This window comes from Panthera tigris, chromosome B4, assembly GCF_018350195.1.
Source record: "Panthera tigris isolate Pti1 chromosome B4, P.tigris_Pti1_mat1.1, whole genome shotgun sequence".
Lineage (NCBI taxonomy): Eukaryota > Metazoa > Chordata > Mammalia > Carnivora > Felidae > Panthera > Panthera tigris.
In genome coordinates this window covers 35,575,744-35,593,487 of record NC_056666.1, presented here as the reverse complement: position 1 = coordinate 35,593,487, position 17,744 = coordinate 35,575,744, and the positions used below count along the sequence as shown (strand labels likewise).

The window sequence follows — 17,744 nt, the reverse complement described above, 5'->3', positions numbered from 1 at the left end:
AAATCATGCCTTTGTTCTCAGCTCGGAGTAGGGACTCAACCCATAGGATGGTGCTGGGTTTGTACAAATCATGCCTTTGTCCATGTTGCTCCTGCTTCCTGAAATGCTTTTTCTTCCCATTGTCTTGTGTCCAAATCCCACCTATTTGGATCTCTCAAAGAGCTGATACTTTGAAACCAGTGGTTTTTGCTTCATTGTCTGCATTGTACCCAACTGAGTTAAATGGCCAGTCAAAAGTAGAACTCAGAGATGGGCCAAGTCTGTTTTGTGTAATCTCTGTAGCCTCTTGCTGTACCTACACTAACCGTGTGTTCAGTGTATGTTTGTTGATTGAATGAGTAAATGAACAATTGCCCTACTGAGCACCTACTCAGTCCTCAAAAATAGGTGCTCAATTGAGGTTTGTTAAATTGAAGGAAAGGATGATAGGAATGCCAAGGGGAAATTTGTGGAGTCATTAAAAGGGGTACTGGACTGACATAGACATAAGGCAAATAGCTACAGGGTGATGCTCCTTTCCCCACAGTAAGCCTGGTTGAGTCCATAATTCCAAGTCCTTGGATCACTGGTTGGTCTCACCCATGGAAGTTGGTCTCTGTCCCCTGCAGGAATGTGCCCTGAGAATATCTAAGTACAGAAAGAAAAGTATAGGAAGAGAGAATGCACCATGGAGGCCCAGGGAGTTTGATTGTTTTGGGGACAGTGGAAGACAGGGAAGGAGTGTGGTCTAATGCCACGGATGTATGCTGTGAAAGGGTGAATGCAGGGGTCACATGGGAGCATGTGGCTGGCCACAGGGGGTCTGCCAAGGACAGCTGCTGGAAAAGTGACATTTACACTGGGACATGAAGAGTGGGTCCAAGTTAGGTGGGATAAGAAGGTGGGCACTGGAGAAGAGAGCATTTCAGGGGAGAGCAAAGCACATGGGAAGATCTTAAAGCTTAGTGCATGGAGAAATGACCAAAAATAGAAAAAAACCCCAGAAGGCCATTAAAGGTCGTTTAGCAGTGACATAATCTGATCTGGCATTTCTTGATGGATCTCTCTGGCAGAGATTTACAGGAAGAGAGAGGCAGGGAGACCAGTTGGAGGCTGCTGTGGTTATCCAGGAGAGAGGTGACAATGACTAGGGTGGTGGCAGAGATATGGAGACATGAGATGCACTCAAGAGATGATAAAGGAAGAATGGACAGAATGTGGGTGTTAAATGGAACTGTGACCAAACCATCCCAGGACTTCCTGAGATATCCCTGAATCCCGGATATTAGTTTTGTTCTCTCAACGTGCTCAGGCAGCTGTAAGTAAAGAACAGGTTGGGTTAGGGAAGGTGGGGACCTTGTCCCCCATCCTTCCCCACCATTCCTTACTGCCCCTCTCAGTTCACTTCCCATTAGTTCCCTACTATGGGTTCAGCTGTGTCCCCCCAAAAAGATATGTTGAAGTATGAACCCCAGTACTTGTGAATGTGACCTTATTTGGAAATAATGTCATGGCACGTATCAAGTTAAGATGAAGTCATTAGGGTGGGCCCTAATCCAATATGACTGGTGTCCTTGTACAAGGTTAAATAGAGAGACACAGATGAGAAGCTACACAGATGGTGAGGACAGAGACTAAAGAACTGTAGCTTCAAGTCAAGAAATGCCTGGGGCTATCAGGAGGTAGAGGCCAGGAAGGATCCTGCGCTGGAGGTGTTGGAGGGGGCATGGCCTCCAGAACTGCAAGAGAAAGCATTTCTGTTGTTTATGCCACCCAGTTGGTGGTACTTTGTTTTGTTAGCCTTATCCAACGGCTACAGATTTGCTCCTTTACTCTTTCCGGCCTCCTTTGTCATGACTTAGGTGAAATTCAGCTTTGTTCAAAGAAGAAACATATCCCGTTGACCTACCTCTTCTGGTCCACCAAAGCTTTCCACAATGGCAAGTCCTAGGCTTTGCCGGCTTTGACAACCAACTGGCAGATCCTGCAGCCCCGGCACACAGGACACACAGACCCCTCCTCACCAGGCAGCCTTGCTCTGAGAGTTTGCTCAAGTCCAGGGCCTGGGAGACTCTGGCTCTGCCCCAGGCTGGCCCTGCTCAGTGTCCCAGGAGAATCCACTTTCCTCCCACACTGCCCACCAGTACTGGGCACAGACCCACCTTCTTCCACAGTTGTGTTCCCCAGGAGGATGTACTCTCCATGGCCCCGGGACAGCACCACTCCCAGACTATGGGGAGAACAGAGAACACAAGTGCTCAACAGCATCAAGGGCCAAGCAATGTCCAGCCTACTTCCTTGGCCTTCAGCAACTTGGAGTCTATGAATGTTGCCCCTGGCCTCACAAGTCTCCTCTAGAACTAAAGCAGCAGTTCTATGCTTCCATCAACCTCTCTTCCTGAGAAGGACTCTGTCAGTTCTGTAGGTCAAGAGCCCCATCACCTACCATTTAATTTTATTTATTTAAAACATTTTTTTTTAAATGTTTACTTATTTTTGAGAGAGACAGAGACAGAATGTGAGTAGGTTAGGGACAGAGAGAGAGAGGGAGACACAGACTGGAAGCAGGCTCTAGGCTCTGAGCTGTCAGCACAGAGCCCGACATGGGGCTCGAACCCACGAGCTGTGAGATCATGACCTGAGCCAGAGTGGGACGATCAACCGAGCCACCCAGATGCCCCATCACCTACCATTTTAGACAAGATTCATCCAAAACCTCTCAGGGACCTCCTGAAATGTGGAGAGGTTTGTATGTCTCACAGGCTTTCACAAATAGGAGAGTGCTTTCCTGCCTGGTGAACACCGCCATGCCCTCCTCTCTCTCCTAGTAGAACACTGCTGTTAATGTTTGCTGAATATCTGAATTACAGGTATATCCTAGAAATTCTGAGTTCATTGGTTTGGATGGAGTCAGGGCATTGACAGTTTTGCAAAATTCCTCAGGTATTCTAATGAGCAGTCAGGTTGGGCACCACACTTTATTGAGAAATGAGGTAATTCAGAGATAAGGGCTATTTGTTTCCTAAGCTGTATAATGCCTCATGTTGACAACAGTTGGAAGGAACGAAAGAGATTTTCAGATTTGATCTTTCATCTTACAATCTTTTACATTGCATCGCTTTAAGATCTTTCAGTAGATTATGTCCTACAAACCACAAAGAAGTAGCTACTATTTTTAACTTCATTTTACAAACAAGAGTCAAAGGCAAAGAGAAGTTAAGTAACTTGACTAAGGTCACACAACCTGCTAGGGGTGCAATTGGGACCCAAACCCAGGCAGTTTGGCTCCAGACCCTGCAAAGTAGGATACACTGGTAAAGCAGGTCTAGACCTCAAGTTTCCTGAAGGCAAGCCTGGGTTTTTTTTCTGTTACCATAAAATTGCCAACTAAATATGAGTAAATTCATTCCCCAGACCTGGAATTTCTGCTCGCAGTTGTTGGAATTTATGTTCCAGCCATCCCACCTCCCCCTTCCAAATAAAACATGGGTCCCTCACCTGAAAGGTGTGTCACTGATGTCTGTGAAGAAGTAGTCATTGGTCAGGAAAAGAACTCTCTTCTGAAAGAGAGAAAAGAAAAGGAGGTTTGCTGGAGAGAGAGGTGCCTGACCATGCCACTTACCTTCTCACCTAATGCCCTTGGCTTTCATTGTCTCTGTGCCACTTCCTTCACCTCTGACCCCTTTCCCTGACTGCCAGGGGCATGCCTCACCTTGTTGACCACCAGGCCCAGCAGGCTGTAGCCTTGGGGCTGCCTGATTAAGGGACCAATGTCTACACCCTTGCTGTCCCATGAAGTGGCTGTTAGCCATATGAGGCTCTTGTGTGCTTGAAATGTGCAACTGAGGGACTGAAGTTTTAAGTTTTAGTTGAGTTCATATAAATTTAGATAGCCAACATGGCTAGTGGCTACTGTATTGAACAGTGCAGGTGTGGACAGCGATGCTAGGGTTCATACAGGACCAGCTGGTGCTAAAAGCTTCTGGAGCTCATTTGTGTATGACCCCCCTACAACCTCCCCCTTTCTGGAATACAGCCGAGGGAGAGGGAGCATGATTCCCTCCACTAACCCCTTCCCAGGGCTACGTCACTCTTTTACAACTTCTTTTTCCTTTCAAAGCTGCCATCTTTTCAGTTTCAGTAGAATTGTGTAAGTTAGGGCATCAGGTAGTGCACACGGTGGTTCAGGGCCTGGGCTCGGCATCAGACAGACCTGGATTTAGAGCCAGCTCGGCCTTTTACAAGCTGTGTGCTCTTGGGTGAGCTGTTCCACTTCAATTCTAAGCTTCAGAATTCTCATTTGTAAATCAGGATTAATAATAGCACCCCATGCATAAGGCTGCCATGAGGTGGTGAGTGTGACTTTAATGGATAGGGGTGGATCCAGGGAAGAGCAGGATTTGCTCTGGGCTCTGAAGTCCTGTGGATTGTCCTGTCCATGACAAGTTTATGCTGTTGGGAAAGCCACATGTTCTTATTCCCTTCACTTCTTTCTGGCTTTTAGAATAAGCTGTCCGAAGGGGGTGCAGTGGAATTTGGGTGGCAAAAAAAAGTTTGTTTCCGGAAGAAACCAGCTTTAGATCAAACCTGAATGAACAGTTCTCCAGCACCAGCCTCATCCCCACAATGTTCCTGCCTCCACTGTCTCAGTCAGAGCCTCCCTCACAGTGGTGCTGGGGCAGTCGGGGGCCAGGAAGGGCTGTGGTGGCCTCGGGAGCCCAGTGTTCCAAGATGGGGCTGGCTTGAGGGTCAGAACTGGAGATTACCTTTAAAATTTTTCCTTTTTTAAACAGTGTGGAGGTTCCTCAAAAAATTAAAAATAGACCTACCCTATGACCCAGCAATAGCACTGCTAGGAATTTACCCAAGGGATACAAGAGTACTGATGCATAGGGGCACTTGTACCCCAATGTTTATAGCAGCACTCTCTACAATAGCCAAATTATGGAAAGAGCCTAAATGTCCATCAACTGATGAATAGATAAAAAAAATTGTGGTTTATATACACAATGGAGTACTATGTGGCAATGAGAAAGAATGAAATATGGCCCTTTGTAGCAACATGGATGGAACTGGAGAGTGTGATGCTAAGTGAAATAAGCCATACAGAGAAAGATACCATATGGTTTCACTCTTATGTGGATCCTGAGAAACTTAACAGAAACCCATGGGGGAGGGGAAGGGAAAAAAAAAAAGAGGTTGGAGTGGAAGACAGCCAAAGCATAAGAGACTCTTAAAAAGTGAGAACAAACTGAGGGTTGATGGGGGGTGGGAGGGAGGGGAGGGTGGGTGATGGGTATTGAGGAGGGCACCTTTTGGGATGAGCACTGGGTGTTGTATGGAAACCAATTTGACAATAAACTTCATATATTGAAAAATAAAATAAAATTTTTCCTTTTTTGATTTTTTTAAAATTTATTTTGAGAGAGACAGAGACAGTGCAAGTTGGGGCGGGGCACAGAGAGAGAGGGAGAGTGAGAATCCTAAGCATGCCTCATGCTGCCAGTGCAGAGCCCAATGCGGGGCTTGACCTTATGAAACCACAAGATCATGACCTGGGCTGAAACCAAGAGTTGGACGCTTAACTGACTGAGCCACACAGGGGCCCCTCCTTTTTTGATTTATTAAAGAAAAAGGCAAAATGTACAGATCTTAAGTGTATTCTTCCATTAGTTTTGATAAATATATATATACCCATGTAGTTACCTCCCCAGTCAAGATATGGAATGTTTGCATCTTCTAAAAATCTCTTTGCCTCCTTCCAGCCCATCCCCACCCCACCCCTCCAAGGGTGAACTCTGTTATGAATTCTATCACCTTACATTAGGTTTGTCTGTCCTTGCAGTGTGTACCTTTTGTGCTTGGCTTCTTTTGCACAACATAACATCTTTAAGACCACCCGTGTTGTTGTGTGTATCAGCAGTGTGTTTCTTTCTGTTGCTAAGTAGTGCTCCAGTGTGTGGGCATGCCAGCTTGCCTTTACACTCACCTATTGATGGGCATCTGGAGTGTTTCCAGTGTGGGGCTATACTGAGCAGCTTTAGCTGCTCCAAATATTATTGACAAGTCTTCTTGTGAACCTGTTTTTATTTTGCCTGATAAATACCTAGGAATGGAATTTCTGGGTGATATGCTAAAAGTGTTTGCCTTCATAAAAAACTGCCAAACAATCTTCCAAAGTTGTTTTTATTATACTTCCACTAGCAATATATGAGTTCCAATTTCTCTACATCTTTGCCAGAATGTGGTGTTATCTGTCCTTTAAATTCTAGCAGAAGGTATGGAATGGAATCTGACTGCAGCTTTAGTTTGCATTTCCTTGATGACTAAGGATACATAGGGTCTGCTCAAGTATTTTGCCCATTTTTTATTGGGTTGTTAGTCTTTTTGTTAACAATCTGTACAAGTTCTTTATGTATTCTGGACACAGTCTGAGCCTTGCTTTTTCATTTTCTTAATGGTGCCTTTTGATGAGCAGAACTTGTTGCTTTTGATGAAATCCAATTTATCAAATCTTATTTTATGTTTTGTGTTCTTCATGTTTTATCTAAGAAATCTTTGGATAGGGGTGCCTGGGTGGTTCAGTCGGTCAAGCCTCCAACTCTTGGTTTTGGCTCAGGTCATGATCTCACAGTTCGTGAGACTGAGCCCCACACTGGGCTCTATGCTGACAGTGTGGAGCCTGCTTGGGATTTTCTCTCCCTCTCTCTCTGCTCTTCCCACCCCCCCACTCTCTCTCTCAAAGTAAATAAATAAACTTAAAAAAAAAGAGAAACCTTTGGATAACTTCAGGTCATAAAGATCTTCTATGTTTTCTTATAGAAGACTAACAATTATTGGTTTTACATTGAGGCTATGATCCATCTCAAATTAATTTTTCTTTAAAAAAATTTTTTTAAGTTTATTCATTTATTTTGAGAGAGAGCAGGGGAGGAACAGAGAGAGAGGGAGAGTGAGAATCTCAAGCAAGCTGTGCACTGCCAGAGTGGCTGGAGACCGTCATGGGGCTCAAGTCCATGAACTGTGAGATCATGGCCTGACCTGAAATCAAGAATCCTACACTCAACCGACTGAGCCATGCAGGTGCCCCTCAAGTTAATTTTTTTATGGTGTGAGATATGGCTCACTATTTATTTTTTTCATACATTTATTTAGTAGTTCCAGCACCATTTGTTAAAAAGACTTTCCTTTCTACATTGATTTGACAAGGTGGCTTTGTTGAAAATCAGTTGATAATATGTAAGTTTATTTCTGGATTCTCTATCCCTTCGTCTATTCTGGGTTCTTTTTGTTTGTTTGTTTGTTTGTTTGTTTAGAGAGCACAAGCAGGGGAGGGACAGAGAGAGGGAAAGAATCTCAAGCAGGCTCTGTGCTGTCAGTGCAGAGCCCAGTGTGGGGCTCGATCTCATGAACCATGAGATCATGGCCTAAGCTGAGATCAAGAGTCACAGGAGCTTAACTGACTGAGCCACCCAGGTGCCCCTATTTTGTCTATTTTTATGTCAATACCACCCTGCTTGGCTACTATAGCTTTACAGTCAGTTTTGAAGTCACATAGTACGAAACATCTAAATTTGTTCTTATTTTTCAAGGTCATTTTGGGCATTATTTAGGTCCTTTACATTTTCATATAGGTTTTAGAATCACCTTCTCCTGTTCACTTCTTAGCTATATCTAGAATAAGTCTGTTCAAATTTTGATTGGGATTGTATTGGATCTACCGGTCAGTCTGATGGATGGAGAATGGATGACTTAGCAATATTGACTAACAACCTGTAAACATGGTTATATCTTTTTATTGATTTAACTTTTTGACATTCTTTCTGCAACATTATGCAGTTTTGAGCGTAGAGGTCATATATGACTTGTTAAATTTATTTGTAAGTTTTTTATGTTGTTTGATGCTATTGAAATTTGAAATTAAAAATAATTTATTTCCAATTGTTTGCTGATATATATAATGCAATTGATTTTTATAGTATTGATCTTGTGTTCTGTCAACTTGCTAAATTTATCTGTTAGTTCTAGTAGTTGTTTTGCAGATTCTTGGAATTTTCTGTGTAAACAATCATCTTGTCTATGAATAAAGACAGTTTTACTTCTTCCTTTGTAATTTTTGTGCCTTTTGTTTCCTTACCTATTGTAAGGATAGATCCTTTCAGGGTCCAGTGCAATGTTGAACAGAGGTGGTGAAAGCAGACATCTTTCCTTTGTTCACACTTTTCGGGAGAAAGTGTTTAATATTCCACCATTTAACGTTAGCCTTTTCATAGATGCCTTTTACCAGATTGAAGAAGTTTCCTTTTGTTTCCAGTTAAATTTTGTCAAATGCTTTTTCAGCATCTATTGAGATGACCATATGGCGCTTTTCCCTTATGCTGTTAATGTAATGAATTACATTAATTGACTGACTTTTTTGAATGTCAAACTAGCCTTACATTCTTGGGGTAATTCCACTATGTGCTATCATTGCCATTTATCTTATACTTGGGTACATTATAAGCCCTACAATACAATGTCAAAACCTTTGCTTTAAATAGTTGTCTTTTTGAGGAGTTCAAAAAAAGTCTCATATTAGTGCACACATTTACCATTTCCAGTGCTGTTCATTTCCTCATATAGATCTGGGTTTCCATCTGTGTCATTTTTCTTCAGCCTCAAGAACTTCCTTAAGCATTTCTTATAGGGCAGATCTGATGGTGGTAAACTCTGTTCTCTTTTATAAGAAAATGTCTAAATACACATCTCTTGGAAGGATATTTTCTCCATACATAGAAATTTGGGTTGAGAGTTTTTTTTTTCCTTTTGGCATTTAAAACATTTTATTTTATATTGTTTTCGATGAGAAGTCAGCCATTATTTTATTACTGCTTTCCTCTAGCTTCTTTTAAGACTTTCCTATATCTTTGATTTTCAGCTGGTATATTATGGTGAGCCTAGATGTGGTTTCTTTTTCTTTTTATCTGCTTGGGGGGTTGCTGAAAATTTTATATCTTCTGGGTGATGTTTTTCACCAAATTCAAGATATCTGGGGCATTCTTTTTTGCAAATACCTTTGTTCCATTCCTTCTCCCTTCTTCTGGGACTCCAAGGACATAATGCCAGACCATAGGTAACTGAGGGATAGGTTTTTTTTCAAACATTTTTTCAAAATTTTCTTTGTTCTTCAGAATGGATAATTTCTATTTATCTGTCTTCAAATTCACTGTCCTTTTTTCCTCCAACTGCTGATAAGCCCATCCAGTAAAAATTTCATTTCAGATATTGTACTCATCAGTTTTAGAATTTCCACTTGGTTCTTGTGGTGGTTTTATATACTGCGTCAAATTAACTAAGCTGGATCTACATTTCCAGACTTACTTCCCTGAATGGTTCCAAGTTAGGGCTGGCCAAGAGAGAAGTTTGCATGAGATTTGTAAGGCAGAAGGGAAGTAGCAGCCATTTTACACGCTAAAGGTAAGTATAGCATATCGAGCACTTGCAGCGTGCTCTGATCTCTGGGCTTTCCCAACAGAAACTTTCCCCAGCTGCCACTGGATCTCCTCCTTCAGCTTCCCTGAGATCTGAGCCTGGTGACTGTGCAGCTCCACGTGAATGGCATTAACTCTTTCTTGCAGATTGCCCATATCCTTGAGATTAGAGGTAGTGAGAGACAGATGTGGGTTTTAGTTGTGCTTATGCTTCCTATTTTTCCTCATGGGTTTCAGTCTGTTCTTGTTCCCTCTCCTGCACCCCCCCCCCATTTCATCCAGCTTTCCTTTCAAATCGCTAGTCCTACTGACCTATGATGACTTCAAACTCACCACTAGATGCAGAGACACCAGCCTTACAAACTTCTTTACCAGCAATAACAATCTGATAATGTTTGACCCCTGGAATAAAACCCTATATTCATATCACTTGTAGTGGACCTACTTTGATTAAACCCCAACCATTTCTCTGCTGAGACTCTCCATTTATTCACTCATTCTGACTGCCCTTTAATTCCTTGTGCAAATGTGTTATATCTGCTATAAAGTCCTTCTAATCCAACAGCTGGTCATTTCTGGGTCAGTTTCTAAGACTGCTTTTTCTTTTAACTATGTGTCACATTTTCCTTTTTCTTCATGCACCTGCTAATTTTTATGCTATACTGGCTATTGTAAAGAATAGGTTGGAGATACCTTGTCTTCCTCTGACAAGTGTTGATTTTTATTTTAATCAGCAGATAAATAATTAGCTGATCACCTTGAGCATGTGGAGGCTTGGATTTACATTTTTGTTAGGGTGGGTCTGTTTCAACTTTGTCTTTAGGTCTAGAGTGAATCTCTTGGTCTTGGGACATAGTTTTTACTCCTAAAGTATAACTCTTCTGTGCTTTCAAAGAAAATCCTGAGGTATTTACCACACCTCTTCACCTTGGTGTGACTTAGACTCCAAACTGTCTTCATTACCATAGGCAACAGTTGAAATCCTTGTTCTGATTTTCAACTCTTTCAACTGTTGCTTTCCCCTGGGTACTTAGAGTCTCCCCTGCGTATATGTACTTTAAGGTCAGTCAAGAATTTGAGAGGAGTTTGTTTACATATATTAGGGCCAGCCCACCTGTAGGATCCCTTATTTCTAGGGTATTTTCTTTCATTTCAATACACTCTGAGAGCCCAAGTTCTGTTAGTTGATACTTCAAGATGGTAACTATAGCTTTCTGCTTGAATTATAGCTATTTCATTTAAATAGACTGGGGTATCCCTTAAGAAAAAAAAAAAAACATAAATGTGTGTTTCACCCAGTGTAGTTCTCTTGATTCAAGGGTTGAAGCTTCTTCAACCCTTGCTTCTGCCTGCTTTTGGCCACTTTCGCATGTCCTTAAATGTTTGTTTTTTAATATTTTAATATTTTGTTCAATTATAAATAAATTTATAATTGTTATATACTGGAGAATTAGTTTATTGCAAGCTGCTCCCTCATAACTAGAATCATAACTTTGAGATAATCTTTTAAGGCTGAGGCAAAAGGAAGAGAGGAGTGGTGCTGTCTCTGAATCTTGTTAACCGAAAGAAAGAACTGGAGAGGTTTGGAAAATATGAGTAAAGAGGTGTCAGAACAATCTCCTCCTTTAATAGATTGCCTTCCTTTGCTGGAAAAAAGTGAATGAGTGAGTGTGTAACACACAGAGAGAATGAGAAAGTGACACAGAGCTACCCCCCTGAATCCAGTGCATAGGGATTAGAAGGTACTGGAGGAATATAGGGCAAATCTGTCCTAACTGACTATGTCAGTTGCTGGTGTGTGTGTGTGTGTGTGTGTGTGTGTGTGTGTGTATGTACACACCATGCACCCATCAGCAGGGCTAACTTGGAAAAATCTAAAGGCTAGTAAAGAACACTGTCTCTCTTCCTCTCCCACTGCTAATTATTTTTTCTAAACTATCAAACAAGATGAAAATGATAAAAAGCGTGCCGGATAAGATACTTCAGGATATTTTACCTGTTTTTTCTTTCTTTTTCTTTTTTTTTAAATGAAGTTTTAAATTAAACTAATGAACTTCATCCCTTCCTTCCTTTTATTCTTTGAGAGTGTGTGTGTGAGTGGGGGAGAGAGAAAGAGAAAGGGAAAGAGAAAGAGAGTGAGAGAGAGAGAGAGAGAGAGAGAGACTCTTAAGCAGACTCTATGCTCAGTGAGGAGCCTGATGCAGGGCTTGATCCCATGATCATGACCTGAGCTGAAACCAAGAGTTGGACACTCAACTGACTAAGCCACTTAGGTGTCCCTGTCTTTTCTTTTAAACATGTCTTAGGATATCTACCCAGGATGCTACTGATGGTTTAGAAATTATGATACCTATTACTGGTCCACATTTTGGGGAAAACAGACAGCTATCAAAATGGCCAATAGGAGGCCTACAAGCCAAAGCTGGACCCCTTTCAATTTGATATCTTAGATATTGGCTCAGATTGTATTTTCAATATTTTTGGAATTAAATGCACATTAAAAAATACAGATTCTTAGCTGTCTCCTTTAGATGATACTTGTAACTCTTCAGTTCCCAGAACCACAAATACTGAGGCTTGTCTTTATTACTCACATTTCTGAACACAGCCTATCTGACCCCATAGGTTTTTGAGTTTGTGAGCCCTGCTCTAAATCTTGCTGGGTTGCTATTACTGTCTTGTGAATGCCACCATACTTACCTGTCTGGTGTTTAGGAAAAAAGGTCTAAATTGATCCATGGGAAGTAAGGATACATGTAAAATCCCCTAGAGAAAACAACAAAACAAACTACACCTGCCAGAAGGATGGCTTGAATGATGACAGATATTCCCACAATGCTTTAAGAAAGCTTCCCTTGGCCTAGATATGAAGAGTGTTTCTAGTGAGGAACGAGTTTGTGAGGTGAGACACACCACTGAGCTGCGAGGGATGGGATAGAGTGGCAGGCGAGAAAACAATGGAACTGTCTGTGACAAAAAGAGAAGACACATTGGGCAGACAGAGCAATTGGTAGTGAAAAAAATGTAGCAACATCGTAGAGTGGCCTCATAATAGATCAGAGCAGCAGGAGGCTGGATACCACAGTAGTGGCCACATAGCAAAATGTCCTACACACACAGTGCAGGTGTGATGGCTTCTGAGCATGGAAGTAAAGAGATGAAAGATTAGAGTTGAGTTATGATATAATGAGGTGGAGGGAGAGGAGAAGACAATGAATTTTAAAGATGGAAACAGAATTCTAAAGAGACTCTTGGGAAGTCTTTAAGGCTGGAGAGTGAGTAGAGAATTCAGGGCTACTCCTACAAAAAAGCCTTAAACATTAGTGGTTAAGAGTGTGGGGTCTAGGGGTGCCTAAGTGGCTCAGTTGGTTAAGCATCTGACTCTTGAAATCAGCTCAGGTCACAATCCCAGGGTCGTGGAATCAAGCTCCATGTCGGGCTCCAGTCTGGGTGCGGAGCCTGCTTAAGATTCTCTCTCTCAATCTCTCTCTCTCTCTCTCTCTCTCTCTCTCTCTCTCTCTCTCTCAAAAAAAAAAGAGTGTGTGGTCTAGAATCAGACACATGAGGGCTTTGCAATTAATCATCTAGATGACTGGGCAAGTTTTTAGCCTCTCTAAATTTCCTCATCTATAAAATGGGGATAGGATAGTATATACTTCATAGGATTGTGAATGTTAAGTGAATACTTATAACGTGCTTAGTCGAGTTTCAAATAAATGTTAGCTACCACTATTATTATTATTAGTAGTAGTAGTAAGGCATGAACACCTATGTGCTATGAAATGTGCATTATATCATGATCATGATCAGCATCACCCTACTTCATGTTAAAGCACCCACATGTCTGGAAGCTTTTGTTAAATAGCACATTTGACCTGGATGGTTTATTAGCAGCAATGAACACATTTCAAAGGGATGGGCAGAAATTTGAGGAGAAGTTCAGACTGTCTGGATCTGGTTAGAACTCTTGCTCAATTGGTGGCTTTGAGAAGTGTGAAGGCAGCATGAGAACATTGGGCACTGGGAGGAAAGAATAGAAGACACACTGTACCTACTTTGTAAGTCAGTCTGAATTAGATATAGTATAGCTATATTCCAATATATCTGGGAGTTGCTGTCTGCCATGTGCATGTTAAAATTTTCATTATAGCTACCTGAAATGTTTTGGTTGGGCTGGGCTAAGGAAGAGCTCCTTCATGCATGTAAGCAGGAGTCTGTTGGGATAAAGGTGGAGGTACATGGAATAAACCTTTACTCTTTTGGATCAGGAGAAAGAGCTGCTATAACTGGTGACATCATTGATATTGTCCAGTCTGCCTAAAGGAGGCTCTTCTCAGCCGAGAGCTTATAAAAAGCAGGCAACTGCCACAGAAATCAGATACTGGTCCCAGTGAAATTCAGCCCATGTGTCTAAAGGGAATGCAATGAATTGCTTTTCCTTTCCAATGCTTTCTTGTTTGGCTTCCATGGAGGTTTGTGTTTGTGGAAGAACTTGGGTCTAATTGTTGCAGACAGATGCCTGTGTTCTTTTAGCTGAGGCAGATGGGCAACAAGAGGAGGAGGTGGGGGTGGTTGTGAGGGAGGAGGTGACATTTGTAAATATGTCAAGGGACAATGAAAATTCACCACAAATGCAGTGGAACCTTTTAAATGAGAAGATGAAATGATCTTTTATAAATGATGTGTAGATCTGGGAAGACAGCAATGGCATCAGTGAGTGTATTAATTCTTGACTATCTGTGGTTACAGTTGATGAAAATCAGCTCTAAGGAGTGGCAATTATTTTCAACCTCTTCCCATATAACACGATTTCAAGAGTTGCTAACAATTTATAAAATTAACTGTCACTTTTCCCCTTTCCATAACAAACAACAAAAGAGCCAAATAGCAGGCAGCATCAGGAAGAAAAAAGCGTTGTAAATGCCTTGAGCTAAACCTACTGCTTCTCTTGGTAGTCTCCAAAGAACTGATCGTTTTGTGGCCTGATGTTTCTCTGGGGTTGATGCACATTTTGGATATACTCTCTAGTCAAGCCCCATAGACTACAGCAAGCACTCAAGACTTAAGCTCTAATTAAGCTAGGTCAAAGTCCCTTGTCACCTCCCCAAATCTCAATCAACTGGGAAGCTGCCTTCCTGGTACCAGACCCTGGTTCTTTCCTTCGAGCACCTTACCCCTTTGTCCAGTGGAACCTTCACGTCCATAGAGAGAGACCCTGTTTCCCCATTGATCATGGCTGTTCTCAGCTTCAAGAGGAAAGATAATGGTATTAGTTCCCTGGCTCACACTGGAGGGCGGAAGGCACTGAGCTTTATTGACCAGACTGGAGGTGATCCCTAGGAATAGTTTCAGTTCTTTCCTTTTTCCTTTAAGCAGAATACACAGGAGGGAACATAGACATGATTCTAGGTTCCACTCAGCTTATAGTTCCAGACATTCACCAAGATAATGCTCCCAAGTACACTAATGTATGAGAGAACATAGTGCCATATTACTGAGACACAATTTTTTCTGAATGAGCTATTGACCCCAAAAGTCAGAATTAAATACCACTGGAGCTCAGCCTCTGTGGTTTACAGACATGGCTCATTCGGCCTCAGCACCCTCTGGGATTCAGTAAGATACTGCTATGTTATTACAGTTGTTGGAAGAATTTTCCATTACAGAAACTGCTTCTGGTTTGGACTTGGAAAGCCTCCCTGGGGAGGAACAGGATGGTCTCAGAGCTCATGGCCCCACAGCTGGCCTGAGTACTGGCTGTAGAGCTACACCAGCTTCTATTTCTCCTACTTTCCCCACTCACGGTTTCAGCTCGGTCTTCCCACTCCACTTCAGAGAGATCCACGCTGTTGTAGTTAGGTTTGGGTTTGAGTTTCTTCCCGTCTCTGTACTGGAGTGGGCAGGTCATGAAGAAAGACATGAGGTTAAAACATAAGGCCCTGCTATAATGCCTTACAGATATATTCATAAAATCAAAGAATCTCAGTGATTCTTTAAAGGTTATCTGGGTCAACCTTCCAGCTGATGCAGCATTTCCCTTCCCAACATTTGTGACAGATGGTCTCACGGCCTCTGAGTGAGTATTTCCCATGATGAGGAGCTCCCTATTTTGTGAGTCAGCCTGTTTTGGTTTTGGACAGCTCTAAATCGTTAGAAAGCTCTTCCCCATACAGAGCTGAAATCTGGCTCCTTGTTACTTTTACCCATTGGTCTTATTCTTTCCCTGGAGCTGCACATAATGTTTTCCACCTGACAACTCTTAAGGTTTGGAAGGTGCTTGTTACTCCTGACTTCACTTCTATAAGCTAAACATTCTCAGGTTGTAGATCCCTCAGGTCCCTCTGAATATGCTCTACTTTGTCCATGTCATTCCCAAAATGAAGTGCCCAGGATGAAAGTCAATATTTTAGATGGGGTTCTGACCAGTGTAGTGTGGGTGTGACCTGTGTGGACCAAAATATTGTATGGCTTTGACTGCTGCCTCTGATTCTACTGGATTTTCAGGGCAGCTACACTGCCCTAATGGCCCAAATAGAGTTTTCAGTCAGTTAAGTGCCCTTGGCCTTCCTCACATGGTACACTGTTAAATTGCATCTTTTCAATATTATGCTTGAGCATTGAATATTTTGCAGAACTTTCCATGCATCCTAATATATTCATCTTGTTAGTTTCAGCCCATTGTTTATAATACTGCCTGAATACTAATTTCCTCCCTTAATGTATTATCCATACCTTCCAGACTTGGTGTCATCTGATTTCTATGTTTTCATCTTGTTGATTGAATTCTTGAATGGGACAAAGTCAAGGACAGGCAGATTCTACAGTGCCTAATAAAGACCTCCCTCCAGCTTGACATAGAGCCATTAATCAAGTCTTTGAATGTTGTTGTTTTTTGGCCCTGACTTCCATCTCTCCCTGCCACCCTCTCTCTGATACCAAGACAGATATTGTCAAGGTATCTGCTACTAGGTTGGCAGCACTTCCCAGGTTTAGTTTAATAATAGATCAAAAAAGGAAACAGGATGGTTTATTGTCAGGGTAAATTAAGAATTAATCAGAGGGTCTACTTTTAGCAGAATGGGGCCCCGAAGATGCTTAAAAGACTGAAGTCCCCTATCACTGTGTATCTTGCTTCTGCCAGTTTTTTCTTTTTTCAAGAAAGTGTCACCTTATTTCTGGGAGTTTTGCATGATAATGGCCCCAGTAGTATTCTTTCATTCTTCTCTTTTTCTCTGCATCCATGCTTGGATGATGCTTCTGTTCTTGGCCTTGGTGATGCCTGTGCTCATAGCAAACAGCACTGCCCTGCCATATTTTACACCAGATCTGTTTCTTTTGAGTAAGGTGCAATAGTCGTCATTCATTTCTATTTTCTAATTCCTGATGATACGTGAAAGATCATCTTTAGCTCATTTTATTAAAACCACAGTTCTACTTTGTATAACTTGGAGCACATACAGAGAGATTTCAGGCCAGAAGTATGGCTCTTGATCCACTTTCAGTTTATTACTAGGCAAATCCTCTATTATTTTTATTTTTTAACTTAACTGTTATTCTTCTTAATATCTACCACAAATTGATAGTGCTTTCCTTAGGAATCTCATTATGGTGGCTTTACATAATAATGTTTGTTATGTAATAATATTCTACATGCTATTTTTCTCTAATTTCATTTGTTTAAGTCTATTTGTGTATACTTTATTTCCTTAATTAGATATAACCTTCTGTTTATAGTATTCTCAGAGTGTTATAAGGTCAGGCACCCAGTAGGTCCACAATATTAATTGATTGGTTGAAGTCTTATATTCATCTAGATTATATAGATGGTGACCGATGAGTTTCTGACCATTGCCCTTCAATTTTACAAGTCAGCTCCATGACTGACATATTATTTTTTTTTTCCTAGTGAATCATCTTATTGCCACTGGGAATGCTCCCTATAGAACCCACTGGTAGAGGTCAGTGACCCATTATGGGTTCAGATGCTTGCCCAGTAGAGTCTGAATTGGGAAGACAACATGGCTTCCAGTGTGCCCTGATCTCTACTATGAACTTCTATATGTTGCCTTAAATAGCTCAGTCAGTTGCTTTATGGACACTCAGTATCTATCTGAACCAAATTGGAATGGAATTTGGCTTAGAATGATTTCTTCAAGTGGTACCTGGGGCAGATGAGCCCCTTAGTAAGTTCTCACAAAGATGCTCTGCTTGGTATTGTCTTCAGCTGCCATTTCAATTTAGTGTGAGACTTTAAGGGGAAAGGGCTAAGGTTCCTGTAGGACTTAACTGCCTTCT

General features: G+C 41.7%; 1 protein-coding gene across 1 annotated transcript in view; it reads right to left on the bottom strand.

Annotated features, from left to right (window-relative positions):
* The window catches only part of CACNA2D4 (calcium voltage-gated channel auxiliary subunit alpha2delta 4), a 112,447-nt gene that overhangs the window by 60,463 nt on the left and 34,240 nt on the right, over nt 1–17,744 (bottom strand). Inside the window, exons 17-20 of the mRNA XM_007092866.3 lie at nt 15,253–15,339; nt 14,624–14,695; nt 3,478–3,539; nt 2,142–2,209 (exon numbers count right to left, since the gene is read on the bottom strand). Coding sequence (XP_007092928.2) covers nt 2,142–2,209; nt 3,478–3,539; nt 14,624–14,695; nt 15,253–15,339 — 289 coding nt within the window. The remainder of the gene's footprint in view (nt 1–2,141; nt 2,210–3,477; nt 3,540–14,623; nt 14,696–15,252; nt 15,340–17,744) is intronic.